This window comes from Meles meles, chromosome 4 (genome assembly GCF_922984935.1).
Source record: "Meles meles chromosome 4, mMelMel3.1 paternal haplotype, whole genome shotgun sequence".
Lineage (NCBI taxonomy): Eukaryota > Metazoa > Chordata > Mammalia > Carnivora > Mustelidae > Meles > Meles meles.
Window position 1 is genome coordinate 164,349,827 of NC_060069.1, and position 27,886 is coordinate 164,377,712.

Consider the following 27,886-nt stretch of genomic DNA (forward strand, 5'->3'; position numbering starts at 1 on the left):
TTAATTTTTGAAACATTTTATTGCCTAATTAAAAAACGGCATATGTAGCAATGTTGATTCTGTCTTGTAAGGAAAACACTTGCTCAATTTCCACTGTGAATTAAGGATTTCCAGTTAGAGAATTCCACAAAGGGAAGGTCTGAAGTTCCCATCGTGAACAGAAATTCTAACACGGCTCCAGCAAAACCTTCCCAGATGATTCTCAAAATACGTGTTCAAGAGCCAAAATAATTTGAGTTCAAACTTCTTTAATGATTTGCCCAGGAAAGAACTTGATTTTGTTTGATCTGAAGGACAGCTGGCCCGAGGCGTACAGCAGTGACTCGCAGCTGGCTACGCAGCTCGGTGTCCCCCACGCGAAGTGCTGTCACCAGCTGTCACCACACACCGGGACTGCGGTGTCACTGGCTGGACTCGCCACGCGCTGCTTCCCATCACTGAGTTACACAGTTCACGACCGGAAGTCCGTCCTCGTACACCCCTTCGTCTACGTCCCTCATCCTCCACCCCTTCCCCTCTGGGACCCACCGGTTCAGTCTGTGTTTATGCGTCTGTTTGGTCGAGAACCTGATTTTTAAGAAGGCACACGACGTCCCCTCAGGTAACTGCAGATGCGCCCGCTCCCCTGGAAGCAGCTACTCTTGTCCCCTGAAACTGAGGAGGTGGTGGCCCAGCGTCCAACATGGTGCCCAAGTGAGTCTCAGGAAACCCCAGATCTGTGGCTGTTCCCAACAGGAGACACAGCACAAGGGAATCACGAGTCTGTCTGGCCATAGAAGCGACATTTTCAGCAGAAGAGCCGATTTTCACTCCCTACGTTCGGTCCGGCGCTTCGGTCTGGACGAGGCCGAGAGCCTCCCGAGGGCAGTGGCCACTTTGAGGAGCAGACGGACCAATCACCACCCGGGCTCCTGCTGCCCCAGCGCGGGGAGAACGTGGGCCAAGAAAAGCAGCGCGAGAGCAAACCCAACAGACTTCAGAGCGACCCCAACAGTTCCTTCAGCCAAAGAAGCGCTCGTGCGAACCGTCGCGGAGAAGGGGTGATGCTCAGCGGGCGCCCACGGAACACACACTACCTGCCACGCGGCGTGGCAGCCAGCGGAGCCGGCAGGGCTTCAACACGGACACACGACCCGGGCCCGCAGGGCTCTGAGCAGAACCACCACCCTGGGGCCAGAGACGATCCGTGGAGGAAGGGCTTAGACCAAGGCCCAGAGCAGGAGAGCCCCAGGCAGAGCCAGGGCCAGCACGCAAGGCCCGGAGAGCCGCGGCGTCAGGCCACATGGAGCAAAGTCTCCGTGAGGGTCCTCCAGGGACCTGGGCAGAGAAGGGCGGGAGTGGGGCTGTCTGGCGCAGGACGGCCAGCCGAGGGAGCAGGCCAGGGGCCACTGCCAGTGTGGGAGGCAGAACAGAGGGACGGCAGGCGGGGGGGCCCGGGCAAGCAGGCTGGGCCCCAGGAGCAACACCAGGCCTGGCTTTTACTGTCATCAAAGCTCCTGGTGACTCCACGCGGCCACAGTCCTGGGGAGGCCCTAAGCATGCGAGCCGCTTATTTTCAAAGGTCCAAGGCAAAACCGGAACCTGGGTTTTTCACCCTGAGCCCCACATCCACGCACAACAAACCAAACAGATTTAGAGCCAGAGGGAACTTCAGAAGCTGAGCACCGAAAAGGCATTGCCTTAGAAATGTGGCCCTCGCTTCTGCTCAGAGCACAAACCAGGACATGAGGGTCGGCAGCAGGCATGAGGATGCCCTACGGCGTCAGGCCTGTCCAGCCGGCTACACAGACTGCTCCGCTGTCCCTGGCACGCGGCAGAGGCCCACAGTGGTAGCCTAAGCGGGCGGACACTCATCGCCCATCACGCTTGGCCTCCTGCCTATGTCTCTGTCAGACCGGGACACTACGGAGAGGCACCGCGGGTGGCCTCAGCGGGGGGGAGGGGGGGGGCTGAGGCACGTCTGGCTCCCATTTGAGCAGGCAGACATGTGGCCAGTTTGGTCCCCTGCCTTCCTGGGCCTGGGGCGTCCAGGTGATCGGGGAGGACTAGCCTCCTGCTGGGCCATTTGGAGAAGCTGTCGCATCACTCGGCCCCAGACGGAAGACACAGGGACAGGCCCAGCCGAGATGGCTCCTGGGCAGCACCTGGCAGAGGTGGGCGAGGCACCGTTCCCCTCTCCCAAGAACTCAGGTATCGGTCAAGAGAGCGCCCGGGGCCCACGGAATGTGCCAGGCCTCCCCGGGCCACAGCGCAGCTTGTCCCCGCCCTCGTCCAAGCTCCACAAGCTTCTCTAACTAAATCTGTCCTGAGGACAAGGTGTCGAAAGCCACCAGCCCTAGCCCGGCCCCGCCCTGCAGAGGTGGGTGGTGATGGGCATTGGGCCCCCAGGCGGGGCCCCTGCAGCCCGAGCTGCCCCAAGGGGAACGCGCTAGCCGGCGGCCGTTTGTTTGGTGGCACCACCCATCCCCCACCCCACCCGCCCACCCGCCCGCCGGGCGCCCTCAAGGCTGGCCGGCGAGGGCACTCTCGGGGTACAGGCGGGAGAAGCGGCCCAGGGCCCAGATGGGGAAGACGTTCCTGTAGCTCGTGTAGTTGATGGCGCAGGACTTGTTGAAGACGCCAGCGATGTTCTCCTGGAAGAGCACAGGGAGATACGCACCAAGCGGCTCCCGAATGGCCGGCCGGCCCGCCACTCCCTGGCTTCCTCGGCGGCCACCTCCCTGGAGCCTCGGCGGGCCACCCCCCGCCGCCACCGCGTTCTGGAGCCCTGCCCTGCGGCACAGCCTCCAGCCTGAGTCACCAGCTCCTCACAGCTGTGCCAACCCCACTCACCCAAGGGAGGGGCTCAGCCTTACATGACCTTGTGAGCCCAGGCCTGCAGGACCGCGGAGGCTGCCCGGCACTCGCGGCTGAGGGTGCCCAGAACCGGCCCCCGCCCCAACCCCGGCCCTGCCTCTGAGCCAGGGCTTTCCCTGCAAATAGAGACCTGCTTCCACACGCTTCCTCACTGGAGGCTGTGATGGATCGCAACCCCCAAGACCTCGCCCACCGGCACGCCGCCCGGGGCCTGGGCGGCACAGGTGTGTGAGCACGACCATGCCAACTGAGGCCAGTGTTGGGCCATGGGCTCCTCGGGCCTCCTTGGCCTACCTGGGGCCAGTCGCCACTGGGGAGTTGCTTCCGAAGCAGACAGCGGACTCCTCTCTCCAGGGCCTCCACGCAGGGGTGCCTGGGGACACGGGAGGCGCTGAACACATCTGCCGCCACCCTCCAGAGGACGGTGCCTCTGGCTGCGGCCCAAGCGGCATCCTCGCCCTCACACAGCCAGGCAGGGCAGACGCGAGACCCTGTGCGACGACCGACCCGTCCTGCCGGACACAGCTGCTCGGACAGCTGGCACCGCGGGCCACGACTGCCCGTTTCCTACCCAGATCCCAGACACCCAATTCCCGAGAAATGCAGCATGTGCAGGGGTGAGCAGGCCGGGTGGGCAGCCCCGCAAACGTGGCCTGGGTAAGGGCCTGGGCTGCTCCAGACCTGCCCAGGGGGCCCTGGCCTCCAGGCACTGCTCTGTGCTCACTCCAGGACAGGAGAACTCTCGTGCCCACCCGGGCCCACTGGCCTTCAGGATTCTCTAAGGGCCCCGGAAGTCAGATGTCCTGTCTCACTAGCCACGGCAAGGGAGGACACACCAGAAGGACTGCGTGCGGGGTCAGGAGCAGTGGGAGGCAGACTGCCCCGCGGGTCTCCCCCAGACTCGGCTGCGCCTGCTGACCACCGACCTAGCCGAACTGAGGGGTTTCAGGAGGAGTCCCCAAACAGCCCCAAAGCCACCAGGACGGAACAGCCCAGGCTACCGTGCCCGTGTGTGCCCGGACACACGTGTGGAGCCAGGAGCCCACAGAGCACTGCAGGGACCTGCCTCACCACACCCTGTGGGCCCGGGCCTCTCCCCCCCTCACCCCCCGACACTTTGGGGGGTGGTGGTCGTCTCCAAGGCGAGCCGCCCTGCAGGAAGCCCGTGCTGGGAAGACCTGTGCCCCTGCCCTGCAGGTGTTGCCCCTCTCGCCCCGCTCAGAGCTCGGCCGCCCGCACCCCACCCAACCGCCTGCTCCAGGCCCGGCGTCCCCCCTGCTCTCGACCCCACCGCTCGGGCCCAGGCCCCGCAGCCCCTACCTGACGGCCATCAGCCCCATCAGGGCCCAGCACGTGTTATGGATCTGCGACGTGGCGCTCTGCACGTAGCACCGCTGCTCACAGGACTCGAAGTCCTCCCCCCAGCCGCCATCCTCCATCTGCCTGGACAGCAGGAAGTTGCAGGCCCGGGAGACCGCTGCGCACACGGCCCTACAGACACCGGCAAGACGGGAGACCAGGATGGGAGACGCTGTCAGAACAGGGAGGCCGAACCACCCGCTGACCAGGCCTCCCCGGGGTACAGGGGGAGCGTGGGACAGAGTACGGGGGATGGGGGCAGCAGGCGCTCCAGGCCTACCCACCGTGTGACAGGAATGGTGCAGAGACCCCTCCTCCCGGATGCAGTGAGCAGCCCTGCACGACCGCCCCCCACCCAGAACACCTGCCACGAAGCTGTGCTGGCTGAGGTGGCTGGGGGCCAGGGGAGCCCAGAGTGCCTCTCCACGCACAAGGTACAAGCTGGAAACTTCTAGAACATGGAGCCAAGGCCTCAGCCCGGTGTCTTTCCTGGACCACCGTCAGCTACAGAGCCAGGAATCTCACTGCTTCAAAAAATACCAAATATGCCCCAAATCCAACATCAAAGGAAAAGACGCCCCCAGCAGCAGGGCCGGGAGCCCACACTCACCCGCTGTGGTAAGTCTGCCCCATGCAGGCGAAAGCTTCCAGCCCAAACCAGGTGCCGTAGGTGAAGCAAACGCCCCAGGAGCTGGAGGAAGACAGAGGAGGGCCTCAGCCTCGCAGCCTCCGCAGGAGGGTGTGAAGGCAGCAGGAGCTCTGCCGGACTTCGGGGAACACGTTCCATTACGGGGTCGGGGAACCTGGGCGTATTTTCAAGAAAACCATCCACATGGCCTCGGGCAAGCCATCAACTTGTGCCTCAGCCTGAGGGCTGAGCAAGAGACCTGCCCCGCCGGGCCCTCACAGGACATAAGACGGACCCACACCCGGGAAAGGAGGAATCACAGATGCAACCCGGTCCCAGGCCACGGAGCCGTCCCCACCCACACAGGCGGCCAAACCCCTTCAGCAGCAACTGAGCAAAGCCCCACCGGGATGAGGCCGGGCGCTCAGACCCGAGCAAGGCCCACCTGCCGCCAGCCGCACCCACAGCCTTCCCGAGCGGCGTGAGGCCCCACGCGGGCATCCCGCAAGCACCCTGAGGGCAGAGCCCTGCCGGGCCCAGGCACAGCCACGCCCCGGAGCTCACTCACCCTTCCCAGGAGCCATCGGCGCGCTGCTTCTGCCGACAGAACTCCAGGCCCCGCTCGAGCGTGTCCCTGCAACATAGCACGGTGCTAACAGAGGCTGCGGGAAACCCCCACCTGCCTGGATCCCACCCCTCCTACGGCCTCAGCCGAACCAGCAAGGTCTCCCTTCACCAACGGGTCAAAAGAAACCGGTGGTCGAGAGAAGAAACACCGAGGTCAGGGAGGAGGCGAGGACACAGGAGGGAGCAGCAAAGTCGCGGTGAGGAGAAAGCCGAGCAGGAGGAAAGTGGAAGTGAGCGGCGGACCCGCAGGAGAAGCAGCCGCAGACAGAACCGGTTCCGCAGCAGTCACATCAGCGACACGGGCTCGAGTAAACAGGCAAAGTGAAATTTTCAAAAGAAGTTAAAAATCAGAGAGAAAATGACAGATTTAGGGATCCAGCCTAAGCCTAAGCAGTTCTCTGGAAAGGCTGGAGTGAAGGCACAAAGACAGCCTCAAGGTGATTCCCGCGGGCCTCCCGGCAGGTCCCCACCCCCATGGCAGCCCTCCCCTTGGGACTTGTTTCCAACAGACTGCAGCCAAGTTGACGGGACAGTGTTTCTGACACTCGGGCATGGGGACGTCCAGCCTCCGTCTCGCTAGCAGACTCCGTCCCCTGCTGGCTCCACGAGATGCCACGGAGAGACCCATACGGCAAAAAACTGAGGGTGGCCTCTAGCCAGTGCTCAGAGAGGAAATGGGACCCTCAGGCTGACCTTCTGCAAGGAACGGAAACCTGCCAACAGCCAGACGAACGTGGAGCAGACCCTTCCTTAGCCACGCTCCCATGAGACCCCAGTCCCCGCCGGTGTCCCGGGTGGCCGAGGACCCAGCTGGGCCACGCCCGGGGCCCGACCCACAGAAACGGTGAGGTCAGAGACACTGTTGTTGGGAGTTTCAGGCAGGCTGTCACTCACCAAGAAACAACCAGCACAAATAGCGAAAGGCCAAGCACAGGACCCCAGCAAGGACAGAGTGATGTGACCACAGGTGCAGCAGAAACGGAACGGTTAAGAGAAAACGAGAAAACTTTACGCAACATAGGTGAAAACTTAGAACACACAAATTGCTGGGAAAGGAGCTTCTCAAAACCACCTCAAGCAGCGTGGGAGCCTGGCTGGTTCCAGGAGGAGCAGACAGGAGTCACAGATCCCAACTGCCCAGAAAAACAAGTCCAGCTCTACAAGTTTTAAATGTAAATTCTACTAACTAACCAAGAATGACCATTCTAATGCGACACAGACTCTTCCGGGGAACACGGCAAGAAACACACCCTCGTTTATTCTAGAAACGCAAAAGACCCTACAAGAGGGATGCGGGAAAGCACAATTTTCAGGCTATCCATGAATGAACACACATGCAAAATTCAAATCTAAATTTTGGGGAACTGGATACAGGAGAGATATGACGATTCTAAGTTAGGCTGTCCCAGAAACAAAGGTGTTTTAACCTAACAAGGATCTACAATAATCATCTACAACATTAACAGACATGGGATATTATGTTTATTATCTCTACAGAGACTGGAAAGTCATCTTAAATTACAACACCCGCAACAGAGGAAAAAAACAACTCAGCAAATCAGGAAGAAAAAAGAACTTTGTTAACCCGAAAAGGGGTAACTGCCAAAGAAAACCTACGGCCAAAGTCACTGCCCACGAGGAAAACTTCGAAGCGGCCCCTTCAGCAGCGGGAATACAAGCTGCCGCCTCCACTTCTGCCCCACAACCGCACCCGACGGGCCAGCCCGGGGAGAAGACCCATAAGAACCCACGGCTGACGACATGAAGAGCTGCCCAGAGGGATTCTCTGGTGATTTCTAACATCCGACGAGGGAATAACGCCAAGTCTCCGCAACCTCTTCCAGAGACTAGAAACAGAGGGAACGCCGCCGGATTCCCCCTGTGGGGAGAGGATCTCCTGGATACCAAAAGCGAAGACCTCACCAGAAAGGAAACCACAGACCTCATGTCTCAGTGGCACAGACGCGGAAGTCCCAAGAGAGCACCGGCAAATCACACCCAACAGCGCACAAAGTGAAGTACGGACCACAGACCAGCGAGACGCGTCATCCCAGGGGCGGACAGCTGGCTCTGCATTCGAAGACCAATGAACGTCACCTATCGAATCAACGGGCTAAACAGGAAAAGTCACGTGATCACACCAATGGCCACCAAAGTACCGGACAAAACCGAACCCATTTAGGATCAGAAACGTGCAGCCAACTCGGAGGAGAAGAGAAGTTCTTCAGCTGGAACAGGGTGTCCTCTCGGCAGTCCTACTCAGCACCGCACCGACGCTCTAACCAGCGCAACCGGACAGAAAAAGAAAACAAACGGTACGCAGATTGGGGAGGAAGAAATAAAAGCGTGGGCTCACAGATGACATGACCAGTGATGTAGAGAATCCCAAAGACTCGAGCAAAGCCCTCCTGGAACCACTGAACAATCACGGCAAGGTTGCAGGGTATAAGGCAGTTGTAACAATTCCCTTCTTACCAGCAATGAACAATCAAATTCTGAAATTAAAATCATGATATCAGTTATGTCAGCACCAAAAAAAAAAATACTTAGGTATAAATCTAACAAAATACATACAAGACCTATGAGACGAAAGAAATCAACGATATTCGCAACCTGACCTATAGATCCAGTGCGGGCCCAACCAAAATCCCAGCAAGTTACTTTGTAGGACAGAAAGGCCAAAAAAACAAACAAAAAAACCAAAAACAAAACCCAGGATAGCCAACACATCATTGAAGGAAACAAAGGTGAAAGTCTGAGTGGCCCTACCTGACTTCAAGACTCGCTATGAGGGACGCTTGGGCAGTGCGGTCAGTTAACCATCTGGCTTCTGATTGGGACTCAGGCCACGATCTCAGCGTTGTGAGACTGAGCTCCAAGCCGGGTTCTGCGCTGGGCATGGAGCCTGCTTAAGGTGCTCTCTCCCTCTCCCTCTGTCCCTTCTGCTGCTCACTTGCTCCAAAATAAAATCTTAAAGAAAGAAAGAGACTTGCTGTAAAATCTACAGTCATCGAGGCAGTGTGGCATCGTTAGAAGAACAAACAGATCAGCAGAATGAAACCGATCACCCAGAAACAGACCCACATAAATTTAATGCGGTCATTGTTGACAAGGGAAAGCAGTTCCATGGAGAAAGGAAACCTCACCGAACCATGCAAGTGCGATTACATGCAAAAACACAGTCCAGACGCAGACCTTACATCCTTCACAAAAGTTAGCTCAAGTGAATCACAGACCCACGTGTAAAACACAAAACTATAAAACTCCTAAAACATACCACGGGAGAAAATCTAGGCAACCTTGGGTTTGGTGATGACTTTTTAGACACGGTCCCCGAAAGGAGACAGCGTAAGCGGGACCGCATGAAAACAAGCAACGGCGGCTCTCCCAAAGGCCCTGCTAACAGAGGAGGAGACAAGCCGCAGACTGGGAGAAACGCTTCGCAGAACACCCGGCTGACAAGGACTGCTAGTCAAAATGCTTTCCAAATCCCCCAAATGTGACCATGAGACAAGAGAAGATCTGACCAAAAACATACAGACAGCTGACAGATACGAGAGGAAACGTTGAGGAAACGTTCAACGTTCTCTGTCCCTAGAGAACCGCCAATTAACACGACAATAAGCCGCTGCACACCCACTAGAAGGGCTAAAACCCAGAAGAACGACAGACAAGGCTACAGAACACGGGAGCTCCCAGCCGCTGCCAACGAACACAGGCGCTCTGGAAGCCAGTTTGGCAGTTTCTCACAAAACCCATAAATACTGCTACCGCACAACCCGACCCCATGCTCTCCGGTATTTACCCAAATGGGCTGAAGACACGTCCACACAAAAATCTGCACAGGAGTCATCACGGCAGGGTGATTCGTAACTGATAAAACGTGGAGGATGGCGTTCAGCAGGTAAATGGCTCAACTGTGGCACATACGGCCCCAGAAACAGGGGCTTCTGGGTGGCTCAGCTGGTTAAGCATCTGAGCCTTGGTCTCAGCACAGGTCTTGATGTCAGAGTCGTGAGTTCAAGACCTGCACTGAAGCCCAGTGTGGAGCCCACTTAATAAAATAATAATAATAAAATGAAAAAAATAAAAGCTGAAACAGACACATAAAAACAGAGAACTGGTGGGTGCCAGGGGACGGGCAAAAGAGGTGAAGGGGAATGGGAAGCACGAGCGTCCAGTTATGGAATGAACAAGCAGGCACGTAGGTGTGTTGCGGAGTGTTGCATGCATGCAGGAGTGTTGCATGTCGGTAGAGCAAGTCGCTCTAGATGGTGGGCTTGCGGGTTTGAGCCTCACACGGGGTTGTACAGATTACTTAAAAGTAGAATCTTAAGGGGCGCCTGGGTGGCTCAGTGGGTTAAGCCTCTGCCTTCGGCTCGGGTCATGATCTCAGGGTCCTGGGATCGAGCCCCGCATCGGGCTCTCAGCTTGGCAGGGAGCCTGCTTCCTCCTCTCTCTCTGCCTGCCTCTCTGTCTACTTGTGACCTCTCTCTCTGTCAAATAAATAAAATCTTGGGGGAAAAAAAAAAGGAGTGTTGCATGGGGACGACGGTAGCCACGCTGTGGTGAGCATGTACACGCCTGTGGACCCACTATGTGTACGCCTGAAACGCGTGTTAACGTTGGATGTCAACTAAAGATTCAGGGGCGCTGGGTGGCGCAGCCCGAGTGTCTGACTCCTGGTTTCGGCTCTGGTCACGATCTCAGAGCCCCACATCAGAGGAGACTGAGCCCCACATCAGGCCCCGTGCTCAGTGGGGAGTCTGCTTGGGATTCTCTCTCTCCCCCTCCCTCTCTGAAAGAAATGTGTACATCTTGAAAGAAAAAACAAGGGCACCTGGGCGGTTCAGCCAGTGAAGCACCTGCCTTCGGTTCGGGTCACGATCCCGGGGTCCAGGGATCCGGGCCGGCGGCGGGCTCCCTGCTTCTCCCCCGCCCCTCCCCCCGCTCCCGCGCACGCACACGCTCTCTTGCTCTGTCAAATGCGTCAACGAATACATAATGTTAAGAAAGAAGAGAAAAGACGAGACAAGATGACAAGCTGCTGGTGGAGAAGAGGCCCAGGTCGCACATGTCAGCAGGAACGGGGGACGCCGTGGGGACGAGCTGCTGCTGGGGACACTGCAGGCGGGTCCGTGCAGATCCACACAAAATGGAGCTGAGATGGGAAAGTCCCCAAAACCGAAACAAACACGAAGAAAAGGAAATCTGCACAGTCCTACAACAAGTAAAACCGACCCCGTAAGTAAGAACGTAAAACCTTCCCTCTGAGGAAACTCCCGGCCCAAACGGAGCGCGAAGAGTCGAGGCAGAAGCAGCAGATCCCGCACACTGTTCCAGAGAGTCGGGAAAGAGGACAACCCTCCAGCTCCTCCCACGAGCCTGCAGTGCTTTCCCGGGAGAGCCAGAGCCTGAAGAGGACACTGGCAGGGGCCGGCAGACTGTCTTCTCTGTGAGCATGGTTGTGAAGATCCTGCGAAAATGCTTTCCGAGCAGAACTCAGCAATGCCGCGAAGGCACAGCGTGACCGAGAAGGCCCAGTGTGACCAGGCTGGGTGTGTGTTGGCCCTGCCGGGAGGCATGAAAACACAAGCTCGCGCTGGGCGGAGGGGAGTCCTCAGAGGCGCCCGGGTGCGCCCGTGACACAGAGTCCGTTCCCCGCGAGAAGTGGGTGCCCTGGCCCCGACAGATGAGCACAGAGTGTTCAAGCAGGGGGAGTCACAGGAACCCACTGGAAGGCCCCCGAGGAGCCAAGAGGAATCGACGGTAAACGGTGTCCCCGCGCTGCACGGACAGGCTGCACGGGGGACGGCACGGGGACGGCAGGCGGGCCGCTCTGTGACCAGTGGGCAGGGCCCCACGCGCCAGGTGATCCCCCAGGTGCAGGTCAGAGCCGCCCGCGGAGAACCAGAGGGGAGCTTCTGGTAACGTCTGTCGCCCGCTGGGGTCACGCGTGCGGGCGCAGCTCATGACAATTCCACGCGAGCACGTCTCTCCAGGCGTACCAGACGTCAACAGGACGAGCTTGTTTAAAAACCACCATTTCGGGCGCCTGGGTGGCTCAGTGGTTTAAGCCGCTGCCTTCGGCTCAGGTCATGATCTCAGGGTCCTGGGATCGAGTCCCGCATCGGGCTCTCTGCTCGGCGGGGAGCCTGCTTCCCTCTCACTCTCTCTGCCTGCCTCTCTGTCTACTTGTGATCTCTCTGTCAAATAAATAAATAAAAATCTTTAAAAAAAACAAAACAAAACAAAAAAACCCCACCATTTCTGTGGACACAGGTGCAGCTGGGGACATGGGCCTTTTTTACCAATACTAAGATGTACAAAACCACCGATTTTTGTGTTCCAACTGTGCTCCTCTGAGCCCCAGCACACGTTTGATGAAGAGCCTCAGAACAACATGGACTTGAACTTCGTGGTCCGCAGAGAAGCGGATCTTTCTCGACAACTACCGTACTTTCTCTTATCACTTTAACACTTCCTTTCCTCCAGCTTACTTTACTGTAAGAACACGATATATGAAAACCGCAACACACACACGCGCGTTCACCGACCGCGTAGGTCGGGAGGACCGGCGCTCAACAGCAGGCTCCCAGCGGTCAGGGTTTCAGGGCGTCGAAAGTTCCGTGCAGTCACTGCGCGGCTGGCATCCCTGACCCTCGGTTGTTCGAGGGTCTGCCGCACTGAGGCCTGCAGCTCGATTCAGGAACGCTGGCAACCCCCCTCCACTGCTAAAGGAGTTTCAGGCCACAGGCCCTCTCTGCGGTGAGCCACACACCCCAGCAACACACGTTCTCCGTGTCCAGCGTGGCTGCGTCTCAGCTCTCGGCTCAGCACGCGTGGCTCAGTGACCAAAGATCCCGGTGCCCAGGCCACCCTTACCTGACCTCCTCAGCCCTGTGGTCTGGGAAACGCTCATGGAAAAGCTTCAGTGCCTGCATCACGGCCGAGGTGCACTCCACGTATGTGTAGTCAATCATGATGTCCCCTGAGAGAGGGAGACGGGGTCAGCGTGTGCGAGTTTCATCGTGTCGCCCAATCTGGCACCTCATGCCAAACCGTGAAGAATGAAAGTGCCCTAACATGCAGGGCCATACAGGACAGCAAGAGCCCGGTCACCCTCCAGAGGAAACAAGGAAAGAGTCCCCACGCACTGGCCCAGGAGACACGGCCACCAGGTAGGAGGGTGGCCCGCGCCTCCACGGTGGCCTGGAGACCCGCATCCGGCTGGAGGACGTTTGGGCCAGTGGGCGAGTGAAGGAGAGCCTCACCCCAACTGGAACACATTAACAGTTACAGAAGCGAGACAGAGACCCCGAAGCAGGGACGCAGGGGCACGCGAGGGCACACTCAGGGACAGAAGCCGCCTGGGCAGACGAGAGCCGCAGCTCACGGCAGGGACGATACGGGGCCAGTGGGTCCCCACCAACACCTCCTTGCAATGTGCCTGGGCTCTGTGAGGAGCACCCAGGATACAGGACGGTCCCCACAGAGAACAGAGCACACAGCAAGAGCCAGCCCAGGCTCAAGCCGGAGAGCCAGGTGTGACTCCCACGGACTCCTCCCCCGCCTCCGAGAAACAAAACCCCAATTTTCCATCCACAACCACCAGCACGATGGCCACCCCAGAGGACAAGAAGCACAGACACGCCAGGGCGTAGGGGGTGCTCCTTAAAGAATCCACCATTGGGGCGCCTGGGTGGCTCAGTGGGTTAAAGCCTCTGCCTTCGGCTCGGGTCATAATCCCAGGGTCCTGGGATCAAGCCCTGCATCGGGCTCTCTGCTCAGCAGGGAGCCTGCTTCCTCCTCTCTCTCTGCCTGCCTCTCTGCCTACTTGTGATCTCTGTCGGTCAAATAAATAAATAAAATCTTTAAAAATAAATAAATACAAAATAAAGAATCCACCATCATCTGCCAGCAGCTTTGCCGGAATCGCTCCCGGCCTGGAGAAAGAACTCCGGGCTCTGGTCGGCGACGCCATCTCACGGCGTGTCGGGTCCCTGGGTCTGTGTCACCAACCACTCACCAAAGACCTCCGAGGGGTTCAGCAGCTCCAGCAAGTACCCCCCACGCTTAGTCTCGTAGGTGGCAAACCCTCCATCAGAATTTCTCATGTTCAGCAACTACAACCAGAGAGACAACAACCTGAGAGTTTACCCACGTACCTGAGCATGAGGGGAGCCCCCAAGCTGTAGTGGACCTTTCTAGAAACACCCAAAGCTAAGAGCAGTGGGGCAGGGATGGGGCGCGGGGAGCCAGTTGTCGTATTAAGCCGAGACCCTCGGCGCCCAGAGCAGCGGGCTGCAGCTTCATCAAGCAGGTGCTCTGTGAGTGGCCACCCGGGGCCCTGGCATGCACCTGCTCCCCGTTTACAGACCACATGAGCTACGTGGTCCCCGCGGTGAGACGCACTGACACCAGGTACACTGGGAGGTTTTGCACAAACACACGGAAGTTCCATTTTCTCTCCACACACCCGTGGAGAGTGCCGTCTGCCCTGGGGAGCAGCCAGACCCGCGAGCCTCCAGCACAGGGCTCGTGGTTTCCCCAAACACAGATGCCGTCGGAGGGTGCGCCACCCTGGGCTTGCAGTCTGACCCCAGGGGTTGGAGGGGACGAAAGCCATCGGAAGCGCAGCTCACACCTGGCGCTGAGCGGACGAGCAGCCCGGGCACCATCGTGCACCCTGTCCCACGCCCAGAGCCTCACCACAGCAACGGCGTCACAGAGCCGCTCACGCGTGACGTGATTGGTGACAAAGGGACACTCTTCCTGCAGGAGAAGGACGGACTTCAAGGCCTCAGCGGTGCAGTCGGCAACGATCCAGCCACAGTCCAGCGTGCTGAAAGGGAAGCCCCCCTGCAGGGCATGCGGCCGGTCACGGGCAGGGTGGAGGGCTGAGCCCGAGTCCTGCTCGTCAGGGCCTCCCCAGGTCAGAGCACCTCCCTCAGCCGTGCAGCTCCACACCGCACCCCTGCAGGAGGACCTCCCGACCTGCTGTGAGGAGGCGCACACGCCGTGTCCACGCTCCCACACACCAGCAGGGCTGCCCTCCGCCCTCCGCAACAGCCCCGTCACCCTGACCCAGGCTCCCTGCACGCGCTGCCGTCTGGAAGCGCCTTGGAGGCACAGGCACGTGCACATGGACGCCTGCGCGGCTCGGCCCCCTCGCGCCCGCACCTCCCCAGCCAGGGAAACGTCAGATGCGCTGACGGAAGCCCGTGCCGTGTGTCTCTCAGAGCGGGAAGCCCCGGGAGGCCGTGGGAAGAGCCCTGTGCAAGGGCAAGGCAGGGCCAGCCAGGCCACAGGACCCGGCGGCCGCGGTACCTTGCTCCTCTGGCGGTAGTACTTCCGGTAGTCAGGAGGGCTCTCCGGGACCTGCACGCGCCCGGGACGCACATGTGGGAGGCAGAAGAGGCCCCACGTCACCAGCAGACCCGGACGCCGGGCTGGCGGGCCTGGCACGGAACATGCAGGGACCCACAGCCGCTGCCCTACGGCCCTCTCGAACACTGGGGCCAGAGGCACCCTTCGAGGCCTCACCCCCGGGGCCCGGGGCCCACAGCCCCATCCGCTGCTGGGGAAACCCACGTGGGCACTACCCCGAGCTGGAGAGGGCAGGCAGGGGTGAGGAGGGGGCACCCCTGCCCGAGGGAGCCCCACCAGCCCCAGGCACAGGCCAGACTGGGCCTCACCTGTGAAAGTCGGAGAAACTCGTGCGCCTGCTGCAGGGGAGACGAAAACTCGGGCCTGTGTTGTGCTCCTGCCTGGAAGAGACGACGGAGGCGGCTGCTCGCTGGCACGAGCCCGCACAGCTGAGCTGTTTCCCAGGCAATCCCGGCGGCGTCTTGCCGCCCCTGGGAAACAGGAGCAAACCCACCCGAGCCTCAGGCCTCTCACTAGGGCTGACAAGTCAGGATGACGTGAGGGAGAAACAAAGGAGATGAAAAGGATCGTGGACACCAAACCCGGCCCCGACCGTCCTGCGTCCGTGAGACGCTGCCCAGCTAAGGCAGACCCCCATGTGGCCTGGCCACATGGCCTTCCAGAATGTCACCGCCCTCAGTCTCGCCAGCACAAAAACACATTCCGGTCTCTCTCCAGCCTGGGCTCAGAGGTTTCCACCATGAGCAGTCTGAGAGTCGTGAAAAGCCTGGAGCCCACGCCCCCTGCTAGAAGCTTCCTGCCCTGTCTCCCCAGCAACAGACCTTACAAGGCTCCCTTGCGCCTGGAGCCTCCCAGCCCACCCAACCCCCGAAGCTGCCGGGCAGGACCACGGTCTTGCTGGGACCATCCCCAGAGGCCTTGGAGCCCAGGGGAGCCAAGAGTCAGGGTCGGCAGCGGCCACGTCACACTGCAAGCAGCAGGGGACACCCAGGAAAGTCAACTAGAGGCTGAAGAACAAGAGGCAGAGCACGTACCTCCAGCAGAGCCTGGATGGCAAACGAGGTGTCCCACACCTGCGAGCCGTTGGTGCCCTGCAGGCAAGGACGGGCCGTCAGCGCAGCAGCGGCTCCCCCGACCCACCCGCCATCACCCAGGGTCTGACAGGCACTGGGGGGCCGAGGAGGAATCGGGGGGCTCCCAACAGCTCCCGACCCACCCGCCATCACCCAGGGTCTGACAGGCACCGGGGGGCCGAGGAGGAATCGGGGGCTCCCAACAGCTTCTGCAAAGAGAGGGGAGCCCAGCCAACTCTTGACCCCAGGCTCCACGCTCTGTGTACCCCTCAACGCCCACGAGGGCCAGAGAAGGGTTGTTCTGCAGGCAGGCGACGGTCAAGCGATGGTCAGGGAGCCCCACTGGCCTCCACCAGGCTACCCGCCAGGACAGAACCCTCTCGGGGCACCCCGAGTATCTGGACAACCACTGCCCGCGACGCTCTCACCCTCGCCAGGAACGCCCCGTCACATCTGAGCACACCTGGAGGCGGGGGGGGGCCTGGCGGAGGTGAACAGGACCCCCTCAAGTCTCACCCCAGGAGCCTCGTTCACCAGTCAACACTCCGGTCCCACAAGAATGCCAGTGGCCAAAGCCCACTGCAACAGAGCTAGACGGGGACAGATACTCAGATAACAGGGACAGGGCTGGCCACATCAGAGCCCAGATCAACCGACAGCCCCGAGAGGGCATCAGAAGCCATGGCCCCACAGGACAACATGCAGGGAGGACGCCTGCTACCAGGAAACCCTCCTGCCTGAAAGAAACCAGTTCGGGATCAAGCCTCAGGGCCTAACCACCAGTTGTGGGAAACAGAGGACTTAGAGGAAACCACCAGGCAGACCCAGAAGGTTGCTCTAGGAACCAATCGCCCAGGAAGGAAGAGCACCCAGACCACTGCACAAAAGTGGCTTCGAGGACCAGCCACACATGGCTCAAACCCTGATGTCAACAAACGTGCCACAAAACCAAACTCGGGACCATCACCAACCCTGCGAGGCATCGACACCAGCACAGCCGTTTCGTAAGAACAAATTGGCTGGGCGCGGAAGGGTTCGGAGGACACAAACAGCCCACGCTGGGGCTCTTGGCACGTAGGAGTCGGGGAGCCAGGAGTGAGCCGCGGACACCGAGATGAACTCCGCGCTAGACGGTGCTGCGTCTGTGTGCACCTGCCCTAAAGGGCCAGCGGCCCACGCGATCCAGGCACACTCTGGAGGCTCCAGGTCTCCACACTGCGCCAGCCGGTCACGGCCTACGAGACCCCCTGTGGGGTCTCGGCCCCCAGGCTCACTGCCTCCGAGCCTGGTCGGGAGCAGCCCGCCCCAGCCACACAGGAAACAAGCCGGGGGGGGGGGGGGGGGGCGGCAGAACACCAGCTGTGATCGACGGCACAGAATGGGAAGGGCCAGCCGGGAGCACACGTGGGACGGACGCCCTTCGAGGCAAGGGCAGCTCTGCAGGCACTCGGCTGCGCATGAAGCACGGGCTCCTCCCGCCGGAGGCCGCACTCCCCTGCCCTGTCCAGCCCGACGTGTGGGCACAGAGGCCAGTGGTCACAGTGGGACTAGGTTCCCCCGTCAACACCAGGAGACGCTCGTCTCCTCCTGACCTGCAGCTCTGAACTGCTCCCACGGGCCGGGGCAGGGAGCGGGGGGTCGCCGCAGACCCTCAGCCCTCCCACAAGCCCTGCCGCCTGCCGATGTCCCTGCCACTGGCTGTCCCCTCAGACGCAGGGCCGGGACGCTCGCAGCCACTCAGCACACGCTGCCAGAACTCACCGCGACGAGCGGTTACCCTAACAAAACCCAAGATCAGGAATGGTTGGAAAGGAAGCAAGTGGCCATGGCCGTGTAGTCTTTACCTGCATTTTCATGCCATCGAGACCCAGCCTGTGAGGATGAGAAAAGCCCACGTCAGGGAGCAGAGGGCTAAGGGCTCAAGTCCGGCGACCACCCAGAGCCCGGCTCACCCCGCTTACAGCAGCAGCCCACACGGCCGCCGGGGGAAGAGGGCCCCTCGAATGCACGACTCCCCGCCATGGGACACCGTGGGACACACTCACCCACCATGGTCCCGCCGCAGCCAGGGACTGACCTGTTCTCCTTGTCAGTGAGGCCGTCCCGACGCTCCCCGAACCCACCCTATCTGCTGCAAGCTTCTGAGGTCTACCTTCCAGAAGCCCCAGGAGCGAGTGCTTCATGGCAGTTTAACTCCACGCCGACCCTCACCACCTTCCCCAAATCCTGAAATTCCTGGTCCAGGCGTGACTCCGGAACCCCGAGCACCCTCATGGGACGCTGGGATATGGGACCCTGCCGCCTGCCGTTATGCCCAGGGAGGCCCCCGTGCACGTCTCCCTTGGCTCTTGGTCACACACAACAGGAACCTGGTGACACAGACCGGCCGGGCCCTTCCCGCCACTCACCAGAGGTAATCAGGAATCCTGGAGACGTGCTCCTGGAAGACGGAGGAGGCCGGCCCATCCACATACCAGCGCACAAGCATGTTGATGGTTTTCGAGATCTGCGGGAGACACGACCCCGTCGGAACCCTGCTCCGGACCCACGGCAGCTCCCGCACACAAGATGACCGCGCCAAGCCTGGGCCCCCAGCACCACCTCACTCTGAGCCAGACCAGGCCTTCCACTCTCAGCGGAGCGCTCACGCCTCACCAGGCCCCGCCAGAGACCAAGCCAGGGAGGCAGGAGAGGTCTGAGGCACGTGCACGGAGGGAAAAGGACGTGAGCCGAGCCAGCTGGTGAGCGAGCGCAGCCACGGCAAGGCCTGGGGTCCCAAGTGACACGGCTCCACTGGACTGACCCGAAAGGCTGCCGTCATGGCCCGCAAGGGGCCCAAAACGGCAGCACGGGCCCCCGCAGCTGTCGCCCATAGTCGCAAGGCAGTCCCTCGACCCCGTACTACCTGGGATACCCCTGCCTCTACAAGCGCGTCCACGCCGGGCCTCTGCCAGGCCCCACGGCCTCACGATGCAAAGCCAGCTTGGGAGCCCAGAGCCTGAGTGAGAGCCCTGGGTCACAGGCTCAGCAGGAGCCGGGCTGGAGCTCCGAACCCCACAAGGCAAGGGCAGCAGCGAGTTCTGTGGGGAGATGGTCACGGGAGAGAAGGCATCCCTCCCAGCTGGCCAGAAAGATCTTGAGAGCTGGCCCAGGGAGCAGCATTCCAAACACACCGGGTGGCGGGGAGGGTGCCGACTGCTGGGCTCTGGTGGGAGACCTCACCTCCAGGTAGACCGCACGCACTCCCAGCTCCAGAGACTGGCCTCCAGAGGGCCTCCCGCCCCAGCTCCTCCCCCTACACAGCGGGGAGGCACTGACCGGGCCAATGCTGAGGCACTTGGAGAAGCGGTCGTCTGCCGCGATGTGCTCGTACAGCTTCTGGATGGCCCGCTGCCGCAGGCTGGAGCTGTGGTGGCGCTCGTACAGGTTGAGGAATGCTGCAGGGGTGAGGTCATCAGCACAGGATGGCCCCTGGGCCCTTCCCTACCCTGTCCGCCCCCTGACCCTCCCCGACATCCGGGTGCACTGCCCGGCCCTGCCCCTAGGGCCGTGTTTCCTGAATGGAAACCCAGCCGGGCTGCAGCTCAGCACTGACGGAGGCAGGGACCCAGCTGCCACCCTGGGGCGCAGCACAGAAGACAGGAGCAAGGGACGCACGAGCAGCGGAACAGGACGCTTCCACACACGGCCCCCGTGCTGGCCTCCAAGCCACCAAGCTTCCTGCAGGGAGATGGGCCTCCGCTGGGCCCCGGAGTCCTTCCCCCGACCGGAAGGAATGAGCGTGCCCTCCAGGCCCGCAGCTCATTCTCCTGTCCGGGAGCCCCAGCCCCAGGCCTGCTCCAGAGGCGAACACAGGGCAGACCGACTGGACACGAGGCACACACGGCTGTCCCCCTCATCACCACGGGGCCCAAACGACAGGGCTGGGGGAGAGGGGGCAGAGAGGGAGGAGACGGGGCATCACCCGAGGTGCCCGCCAGCCCTCCGGGAGCACCCACCGTACAGCACATGGAGCAGCCGGCTGTGTGGTGTGTACAGGTCCTCGGGGGCCACGCTGCTCCTGTGCGCCGGCCAGTCGATGCCCGCGTAGTCCTCCACGTAGAGCTCCTGGGGGCACCAGCGCCTCAGCACCCTCCTCGCCCGCTGCCCTCCCGGGGGCGCACCCCACTGGCACCCCGCGCCCCAAGCCGGCTCTCGGGACCTGCTCCCCCAGGCGGACTCTGCTCCCAGGTGCCCCGAGCCGCCCCCTCGCCCCCGCGGGCAGTCACGGAGGACCGGGGAAGGCGGAGGTTCTGCTCTCACAACTTGGAACTCAGCTCTGCGCGGTTGCAGGCAAGCAGGATGCGCCATCGGACTCGAGGGGGAACCCCAGGCCTGGGGGTCCCTGCCCGGTTCTTACCTGGCGGAGGCTCTGGATCAGCGGGTCCTCCTTGGCGCTCAGCCGGACGGCGAAGCAGTAGCTCATGGGCAGGTAGACCTGTCGGCAATGGCACCAGAGCGTGGAGGGGTGCGCGGGCACCCAGTCCGGAAACAGCCTGCGGAAGAGCACGTCGGCAGAAGGTCCCGGCCCCCGCCGGCACCGCGCAAGTCGGCACGGCCCCCGCACGTCACAGCCACACTCCCTGGGGTGCCGACGGGCACAGCCTGCAGGAGTGGCAGCCTCTCCTCCCGCTTCAGCCCGAAGCCGGGAAACTCGACTTCTACACCCCGAGGACCGTACAAAGACACCACGGCGATGCGAAACGTTAGTAATGGGGAAACGGGGGGAAGGGTCTACGGGCAACCTTTCTGGAAACTGAAAACCAGGCCAAAAGAAAGTTTGTCTAAAACCCTTCAGAACCGGCTCCCCTTCCCAAGGACTGAGGCTTCGAGGGTTATCTCCGGCAGTGTTTTAGGCCAGACATTTAGCCTGGCCTTAGCACAGCCGCCCGGCGGGGTGGGTACCCGGGGCACTGTCCCCACTTTCCCTTCCGGCCTCCTGTCGGAACGTGTGAGGGGCACGGGCAGGCCAGTCACAAGCTGGGCAGGGACCCAGCCCTTGGCCAGCTCTGGCCGCGGGCCACTTCCCTCCCTCCAGGGCGCCGCCACTCACTTCAAGGGCGTACCTTACAGCTTCTGGCCGCTGGAGTGGTTCAGGATCTCCCGCCCTCCACCCTGCACACCTTCCCCCCACAACTCACCCCTCCAAAGCCACCCTAAGCAAGACCAGCGGTGCCCTCACAGCCCAGCACAGACAGCCAGTGCCCTGACACGGGCCTCCCGACGCCAGCTCAGGGCCCTCCCTGCCCGTGCCTCACGCACCGCACAGGTCCACAGACCCCGGCGAGCTGCCAGTGAGGACTGCAAGGGTGGCCCCGGGACGCCTCCCGCCTCCTCCCAAGCACCTTGCCTCACCACCCTCTGCCCGTCACCCCCCTCAAGGCTACGGAGGTTGTGCCCTCACCCCTGGCGTCAGAACCCTTCGCCTGGAGGACCTCCACCGAGGTCGCTAACACAACAGCCCCCAACCTCCCCGACGGCTCCAGGGGCCGCGACGCTGCTGACAGGGCTCCAGGGAGCCACAGGGGCTCTAGCCAAGCTCCACCAGGGCTCTCAGCCCCTGAAGGTGACACGGGGGACTGACATGCCCGTGAACGTTTTCTGGGGAGACGCCCGACATGGGAAGACGCTGGCGAGAAAAGCGTTTCAGCGGGAGGACCCAGTGCCGACTCCACAGAGTATACAAACAGCACCGTGCTTCTGTGAACGAGGAAAACCTCTTTTAAACCGAGGTGCCCACAGGTGACAACACGATGCCTGGGATTAACCCTCCCAGTCACCGGCGAAGAGATAAGGGAACAGAAGAAACGCACAACCCAGCCCAGGGCTGAGGCTGGCAAGAGCTGCGCACCCGCTGCCTTCTTGTCCCTGCTCTCAGAGGCTCGGAGCGCCCATGATGACACAGCCCTCCGCGACAACGCCAGAGCTTCGGCTCGCCACAGCAGCCGTTCTCGCAGCCCGGCGGGCCCCGCTCACCTGCCCCGAGGCCCAAGCCCATGTGCCTCCCTCCTGCCCAACCGGGAACCCCTTCCATCCGTCTGCGGGACTCAGCCACGCAGGGCCTCCACCGGGAGCCTGATGCAGCCTCCCTCCACAGAATGGGCCACCCCTCGTCTGTGTAACAGGCAACAGGTGACCCAGGGCCGGTCACCCGACTCAGGAAAGCACTGGCAACCTGGCCACGAATCAGCCGCAGAAGGACAAGCATACCACATCTCCGGGAACAGAGTGTTGAGGCCTTCCCAGCTGTAAACGTTCAGGACAGCCAACCAGAACTTCCCCCAGGAGGGGATGAGCAGAGCACCACCTACGGAAAAGGAAAGTCCCCAAACATCTGCCTGACTGTGAAGATTACCTCCTTGGGAACCACGTGTGCCCCCCTTGCGTGACCCGAACACAGTGCTGAGGCTCCTCCAAGCCCAGGAGAGAAGCAGGCTCCCGAGCAGCACCGGCGGCTTCCCCAGAATACGTGAGTCCAGCCCCGAGACGGACATTCACGGCCTCTGCCTGCAGGAAGGAGCACCTTTCTCGTGAAGAAGGTTCCGGGCTCGCACCAAGTCAGGATCATCAGGCCCGACACCCAGGATTCTCAGAGACACGTAGTTGAGTGCAGTCCCGAACACCGTGGACTTGTCTTCCACGTGCCTTGGGGAGGAGACGGAACGAGAGAATGCCACATCTCCTCTCATAGCTCCGGCTCCCTCATCACCACGGCACACAGACCCAGCTCCAGAGGGAACAAGCTGAGGCCCAGAGCCCCGTCAAGGGGCAAACAGAGGCTGGGCTGTCCCCCAAGAATTCGGATGGAGGATCCCTGGGGTGTGGATTTAGGTCACTGGGAGGAACCCCAGCCCTGGGTGTGGAAAAAGAGGTACCAAAGCCCAAACCAGGTGGGCAGGCAGCTGAGCCCCCTGGGGAAGGCCCTGCCCCCAGACTGAGCTATGTGTCCGAAAGGCACACTGAGAACTGGGGGGCCCTGGCCGCCTTCGCTCCACCTGCTGCCATCCCAGAGTCAAGAACTTCCTTCTGCCTTAGTGGAAATGGCCGGATGGTTTTCTGTGGGGTGAGTCTAATGAGTCTCTCAAGCAGTCAGAAAGCCGAGTTACAACACAAGCTAGAAAACCAAAGGGCAGAGTGTGCAGCCACCTGTCCTGAGACCCCCGCGACACCAGGTCCAGCTGACCACAGCACCCAGCCAACTTCCCTCCCACCCTCTGACGTTCTCCCGCCCCAGGTCCAGAGCGGCTACCGCCACCCCACCCTGATGGGCGTAGCTCCCACATAAGAACATGCGTGCACACACATGGGCGCACACGTGTGCGGTAACGAAGCGACTCACAGGCCCCAGCCGCCGTCGGGGAGCTGCACTGACCGCAGGTACCGCACCATCTCTTCTCTATAGCCCGCGGGCAAAGGGATCTGGGCCACGTAGCAGGTGATCAGGAGGCCTATGTGGCAGAAAAGACGTTCCTCACTGGGAGCAGGCGCTCAGCACTGCTAAGCCCAGGCCCCTTTCCTCCCACCCTACAGGGAGCTGGTCTGGCAGTTTCCTTTTCATGGAAAAGAGCCTGAGAAGGCCACTCCCCCCAACCTCCTCCGGGACTTTGGAGTGAGGCCCCGGGAGCAGCAGCAACACATGATACACCGTACGTGGGGTGTGCAAAGCCCTCCCAGCCACTCGAAGTTCCCACAAGACTGTCTACACCTGCCGGAAAAGAAACACCAAACGGTTCACCCCTGGATAGGGTAAGATGTATTGCTCATGCTTTTTTGTTTTATAGGTTTTCTTCTAGCATATGTCACTTTGCAAACTGGGGACACAGCCAATGGCCAATAAACTTTATCCACAAAAAACCTTTTCCAACCTGGCCCTCCTGAATACGGTACTCACAGGCCGTCCCCATCCCTAGCCTCCACCTCCCCCAGCCACATGCTTGCGGTGCCCTGCCAGGGAGGGGAGGGAGCTGCGTGTCTTGGGGTAGGCCCTAGCCAAGATGCACCACGGAACACAGGCCTGCCTCTGGCTCCGAGGCCTCAGAAACCCCGGAAGACACACTACACAGAAGAAGGGCAGCTAGGTTTGGAGACGCTATGGAGGTTCACAGAAAACAATCACCCCAAATCAAGCCCATCTCTTTTCATTACAGTGACGACGCTGTCAAGACAAAGAAACACACATGGCCAAGAAACAGAGCCAGCATCTTCCCCATTCTACAGGCAAGGAAACTGAGACACAAGCCCCAAGTCGTAGGGCCGGGGCTGGAGCCCAGGGGGGTGGACCCCAGCATCAGGGCTCACCACAGTGATGCATACATGTGCACGTATGACCAAATCCGATTCCCCACATCACAGATGAGGCAGCCAAGGCACAGTGAAGTCCTACCACCTTGCCCGGGATCAGAGCAGACGAATGCCAGTCAGTGCCTTCCCATAGAGACCACGGGAATAGTCAGTGCCCCAAGCATGACACTCAGTGGGGAACTGTCTATGCAAAACCATGGCCCCCGGAGCATTTTCCCGAATCAAAGCAGGAAAAGGAAGGAGTGGTCAAAGCTCAGCCATGGAAAACCCTGTGTAGCACCTGTGAACAGACCAACCTGAGAACGACGGTCTATGCAGAGTTCAGAAGAGGGATGGCACAGCGCCAGCCTACAGCCTGCACGGGGGGGGGGGGGGGGCGCCAGCAGGTGGAGCCCAGAGCTGCAGCGGGGAGCAGGAAACAGCGTAGCTGTCCCCGGTGCCGCAAACGTATGACCTAGCCTGATTCTCTTCAGCCCCATGTCACCGAGGAGGTGGCCGAGACACAGTGAAGTCCTGTCACCTTGCCCTGAGCAGGCAAATGCGGTGTCTCTGCCTCCCTATGAAGATCTCCAGCAATAGTCTCGGCTGCGGGTAGAGCCGAAGGGAAGAAAGAACCCCTTGGACTGACCCCTAAGGACTGGCCCTTGGGTCCCTGGACGAGAAGCTACAGCGCTGTACAGCCCAGGGCAGACGAGCAGATGGAGAAAGGAGTCCTTCCACACACGTTTACAGGAGGAATGTCTTACCTGACGCAGCGGAGTTCCTACTTAGTGAGACATCCTCAGAACACAATCGTTTGAGCTCGCCGAGCCAGTTCAGTACCCAGGAGGCCCAAACGCAGTCCGCCCAGGACTCACCAACTGAACCAGCAGGTTCCCTGCCTGAGCTCCCCCGCCCCCACGGTAAGTTCGCACACACAAGCTGCCTGGCCTCTCCCCACCTGCCCAAAGAGGACTGCGAGATCCCACCCACCGGGGCCCTGGATGGCTCGGTCAGTTGGTAGAGCGAGCAGCTCGAGATCGTGGGCTTGCGGGTTTGAGCCTCACACGGGGTTGTACATTACTTAAATCTCTACAGAATCTTAAGGGGCACCTGGGTGGCTCACGAGCCCCGCGTGGGACCCTCTGTTCAGCGAGGAGCCTGCTTCCCCCCCCCCACTTGTCATCTCTGCCAAATAAATAAAATCTTAAAAAAAAAATCAATCTTGGAAAAAAGAGATCCCACCCATTACCTGCCCACCTCCGACACCTTTACGGAGCCGGGTCCTCCATCTGCAGCGCCTCTGTCGCGCACGGGACCCGAGAGCCACTCCCTCGCCCCCACGAGAGCAGCCCTCGCTTCCTTCTGAGAACACGGGGCCAGCCGGGCCTTCGCAGGCGCCCCGCAGCACCCAGCGGGCCAGCGCGGGCACAGGCCGGCCCTGCAGACGCCTTCCCCGCGCGCCGGGCCGGCCCGAACCGGGCTCGAGGCCCCGCAGGCCCGCGCGCGCACGCCCGCAGCCACCTACCCGGCAGGAGGAAGAGCGGGCCGCCGTAGTCCCCGGCCCAGTGCCCGTCCTCGGCCTGCAGCCCCACGTAGAACACGACCCCGTTCAGAGCCGCTGCCCGGGCGGTGTCCGCTCTGGGCAAGGCCGCGAAGTGACTCCCCTGCCGCGGAGGAGAGACGCGGGCTGAGCGGGCGGGGCCCATGCGGGGAGCCCCCCGCTCCCGTCCGGGGTCCGCAGGGAAGGAAGGCTGCGCGCTCGCCCGGGCGCAGCCGCTGTTCCCGAGCCCCCCGGGGCCGACCCCACGCGAGCCCGCCGGGCCCCGCGCACTCACCGGGTCCAGCCCCAGCGAGTGCGCCTCCAGCGCGGTGGGGCCGCGGCCCGGCTCCTCCTCCTGCGCCAGGTACGTCCACGTCTGCCGGCCCAGCTCGCTGCGCAGGCGCCAGCGGCGGAGGTCGGTCGCCGGCTCCGTCTTGTGGGGGCCGCCCCGGCGACGCAGGCACCTGCGGGCGCTCGGCTCAGCCGCCGGCCTCGGCGCGACCCTCCCGCCGGCCTCCCGCGACCCTCCCGCCGCCCTCCCCGCGACCGTCCCGGCGCCCTCCCGCCGGCCTCCCCGCCGGCCTCCACAGGCCGCCCCGCCGCCCTCCCTTCTCGGGGGTCCCGGGACGCGGGACTCACGTGCCCTCCGTCATGACCGCGGCCGCACTGCTCGCCGCCGCCGCTGCCGTCCCTGGGCTCAAACCTCGGCAGACGTCGCGGGGCGCGGTGGGCCGATGCCCTGCAGCCAATCAGGGCGCCGCGAAGGTGGGCCCAGGGCGCGCTCGGCCGCCTCAGTGGTCCCAGCGCGACAGGGGCGTGTCCTGGGTGGGGTCTGGGCGGGTCTGGGCCGTGCGCAGCGGAGGACGGGGCGGGGCCGTAGCCAGAGGCGGTGTCGGGGCGGGGCCGGGGCGGGGCTTGCGGTCGAGCGAGCACCCCGCGTGCGCCCCGGCGGCGACTGGAAGAGGCGCGCGGAGGCGGCGCGTGAGGACGGTCCGGGCGTGCCCGGGGCGCTGAGGCCGACGGGCTCCGGCAGGGAGCGGCCGGGCGGCTGGAGGCGAGCGCGTGGGGGCAAGCCGAGGGCGGCGGGGAGGGGGCTGCTCCGTGCCGGAGACCCGAGAGGAAGCCGGCGGGAGAGGCTCGTCGGGAGGCCGAGCCCGCGACCCCGGGCGTGGGGGCCGCGCAGGGACAGTCTCGGCCCCTCGCAGGGGTGCCGGGGTGAGGGCCCAGCATCGGTCAAGGTGAAGGGTCGTGACCCTGAAGGGAAGCCGCGAAGGCGGAGACAGAGCGGCGGGGCCGGAGCGGGCCGCGGGGCGTGTGTGCCCGAGGCCGCGGCCGCACGAGCCCCGACACGGGCTGCGACGCTCGCGCGCTCTTCGGGACCCTGAACGGTGCCGGGTCGGCGGCGGTCGAGACGCGGGCCTCGTCGCGTCCCCGTCAGGAGCCGGTGCCGACGACACGGCGGCCGCAGCGCGCGGAACGCCAGCCCCCGGGGCGAGGGGCTCGCTGGGAAGACGCGCCTCGGCCCGCGGCCCCGCCCCACCGCGGCTCTGCGCCTGCGCAGCCCCCCCCCCCCCCCCCGCGGGCCCGGCACGCCGCGGAAGAGAAGAGGCCCGGCAGCCGCGGGCGAGGTGCCCTCCGAGAGCCGGCGCTGCCCCCGGCCCTCCCCGCGCTCACCAGCCCGCACCTCCTGCGGGCAGAGAACACGCTGGACGCGTCTCCGGCACAGAGAGCCGTGGGGATTAGGCTCCAGCCACCGTGGACAGCGCAGACCCGGAGGCTGGCGAAGCCGAGGGAGGAGGAGGTTTCAACGGGTATTTCACTGTCTTGGCCTTTTTGTGAGCAAAGCAGCTTTTTTAAAGATTTTATGTATTTATGTGACGGACAGACCACAAGTAGGCAGAGAGAGAGGAGGAAGCAGGCTCCCCGCCGAGCAGAGAGCCCGATGCGGGGCTCGATCCCAGGACCCTGGGATCATGACCTGAGCCGAAGGCAGAGGCTTAACCCACGGAGCCACCCAGGAGCCCCAATAACTTTTTTCTTGCTTTGTGGAAAGGAAAAACGTAAAAATCCATCTGAGAATTCACAGATCAG

General features: G+C 62.0%; 1 protein-coding gene across 1 annotated transcript; it reads right to left on the reverse strand.

Moving 5' to 3' along the window:
• On the reverse strand, nucleotides 1-26,574 carry LSS (lanosterol synthase). Its single transcript, XM_046001735.1, has 22 exons — nucleotides 26,435-26,574; nucleotides 26,091-26,259; nucleotides 25,781-25,919; nucleotides 23,312-23,420; nucleotides 22,496-22,617; nucleotides 22,183-22,279; nucleotides 20,333-20,468; nucleotides 19,932-20,040; nucleotides 19,252-19,370; nucleotides 18,342-18,439; nucleotides 17,778-17,805; nucleotides 15,895-15,951; nucleotides 15,169-15,240; nucleotides 14,801-14,851; nucleotides 14,183-14,332; nucleotides 13,500-13,596; nucleotides 12,356-12,461; nucleotides 5,412-5,477; nucleotides 4,826-4,906; nucleotides 4,177-4,347; nucleotides 3,151-3,229; nucleotides 1-2,633 (listed from the first exon to the last, which is right to left on the reverse strand). The coding sequence occupies exons 1-22, from the start codon at nucleotides 26,446-26,448 to the stop codon at nucleotides 2,502-2,504; spliced, it is 2,202 nt and encodes a 733-aa protein (XP_045857691.1). The 5' UTR covers nucleotides 26,449-26,574; the 3' UTR covers nucleotides 1-2,501.
• Nucleotides 26,575-27,886: the final 1,312 nt, after the last annotated feature.